This window comes from Rhagoletis pomonella, unplaced genomic scaffold (genome assembly GCF_013731165.1).
Source record: "Rhagoletis pomonella isolate Grant_MI unplaced genomic scaffold, Rhpom_1.0 Rhpom_scaffold_14395, whole genome shotgun sequence".
NCBI classification, from domain to species: domain Eukaryota; kingdom Metazoa; phylum Arthropoda; class Insecta; order Diptera; family Tephritidae; genus Rhagoletis; species Rhagoletis pomonella.
This window is the reverse complement of record NW_023472919.1, coordinates 2337-3941: the sequence shown is the minus strand read 5'-3', so window position 1 is coordinate 3941 and position 1605 is coordinate 2337. Positions and strand designations below refer to the sequence as shown.

At 31.1% G+C, this 1605-nt stretch overlaps 1 protein-coding gene across 1 annotated transcript; it reads left to right on the top strand.

Moving 5' to 3' along the window:
- Positions 1-510: 510 nt before the first annotated feature.
- On the top strand, positions 511-780 carry LOC118757105 (m-AAA protease-interacting protein 1, mitochondrial-like; the record flags this gene model as incomplete). The annotated part of the gene is given in 1 exon segment (XM_036491844.1): positions 511-780. A coding segment is annotated over 1 exon segment (140 nt), but the record flags the coding sequence as incomplete, so codon positions are not given.
- Between the last annotated feature and the right edge of the window lie 825 nt (positions 781-1605).

Sequence of the window (1605 nt, the reverse complement as noted above, 5' to 3'; positions counted from 1 at the left end):
GGCGTGGCACCGCCCACTTATGATCACATATAAGTATATCGGTAACCATTCTACCAATTTGTACCAAACTCGGTATGGTTATTGTACTTGCCACGTGTAAGCAAAACGTTGAAAATTATTGAAATCGGACTAAAATAACGGCCGATTCTCATATAACGGTAAATTTAAGAAATGCTTGAAACTTCAATATTTCGAAATTGAAGGACGCTAATTTACTCAAAATTGATACACCTCGGCTTACCATCTAGCGGAAGGTTTCGGAAGGGTGAAAAAACATATATTTAATACTTGCGCCGGGTATTTAATGTTCGGCTCCGCCCGAACTTAGACTTTCTTACTTGTTAAACTATAATTTTATTACTTATTCCTTGTCTTTTCACTATTTTTTTGTTTTCACTTTGTGGCTCTATTTAATTTTCACATCACTATTTAGAACATTTGTTACAAAACTAATCAAAACTCGTTTTTTATCATATTTAATTTTTATCTGTTTTTATGGTCTTTGTTCCAGGTCACTGCCGGAATACCAGGACAAAGTGTTTGTATGCAATTATCGTTTCAAAAAAGAATTTACTAGTGATATTCAGTCGGATTGGACAGTTAATGCTCTTAATCATTTCAAGCCAATTGACTTGGTGAGAGAAAAATAAACAAAACTTTTGTATAATATATGTATAAGCTAACAACAAACGATAGAACTTATCACAACAGTTTCTTTAACAATTGTTATGTTATGTTAGTAGAGTTAATAAAATTTTTGATTCACTTAAAAGCCGTTAATTCTTATATTTATGAAAAAAGCTTTTAGTGGTTTTATAAAAAAGTAGCACCACCACTACCAACCCAAATAAGAATGGGTTATTGGAGTGGTCGAGTCTTATATAAACTATACTTATAGGAATCAAATTAAACATCTAAGTAATGGATAGCCTCCTCCGTAAAAAAAAAAAACTAAAGGTCTGCTCAAATAGGCGTGGTAGGGCAATAAATATTGTTGTTATGTAAAAAAAGAAATAAAGAAAATGGTGATGATCCATCTGTAGTGATAGAACGTACCGAGAACACAATATTGATACTTTTCATGACTACTTAGTATTTTTTTTTATAATATGTATATATTTATTGAATCTTTCTTTCGAAACTAACAATAAGTTTTCAAATCTTACAAATTATATTTAGGGCGATTCATATAAACGCGTAAATGCTTCGTAACCACCTAAACCTCGTATACTTACTTAATTTTGTATGGAAAGACGGTTTATTTATTTTTATTTATTTATTAAGCCAATGAATATAAAAAAGTCTTCAAAGGGATAACAATCACCTTATTAGGCCACAGCTCGGGTAGTAATACCTTCCAATAAAAATTTGCGTCCACACTGAAATGAAGTCCACACTCTTCAGAGTTTTAGGATCAACACCTTTTTTGATAAGTATGTAACAAAAGGTAGAATTGAGTAGTCCACTTGCAAAGTGCGCTATGTAAATTTTTTTAGATTTTTAGTTTTTGGTGGTTAACGTACCAGTATTTAAAGTAGTTTCATGTCCACTAACAACACAGTGCAAAATCTTTTTATATTCTGAAAAAAATAGCATCAAATGTTA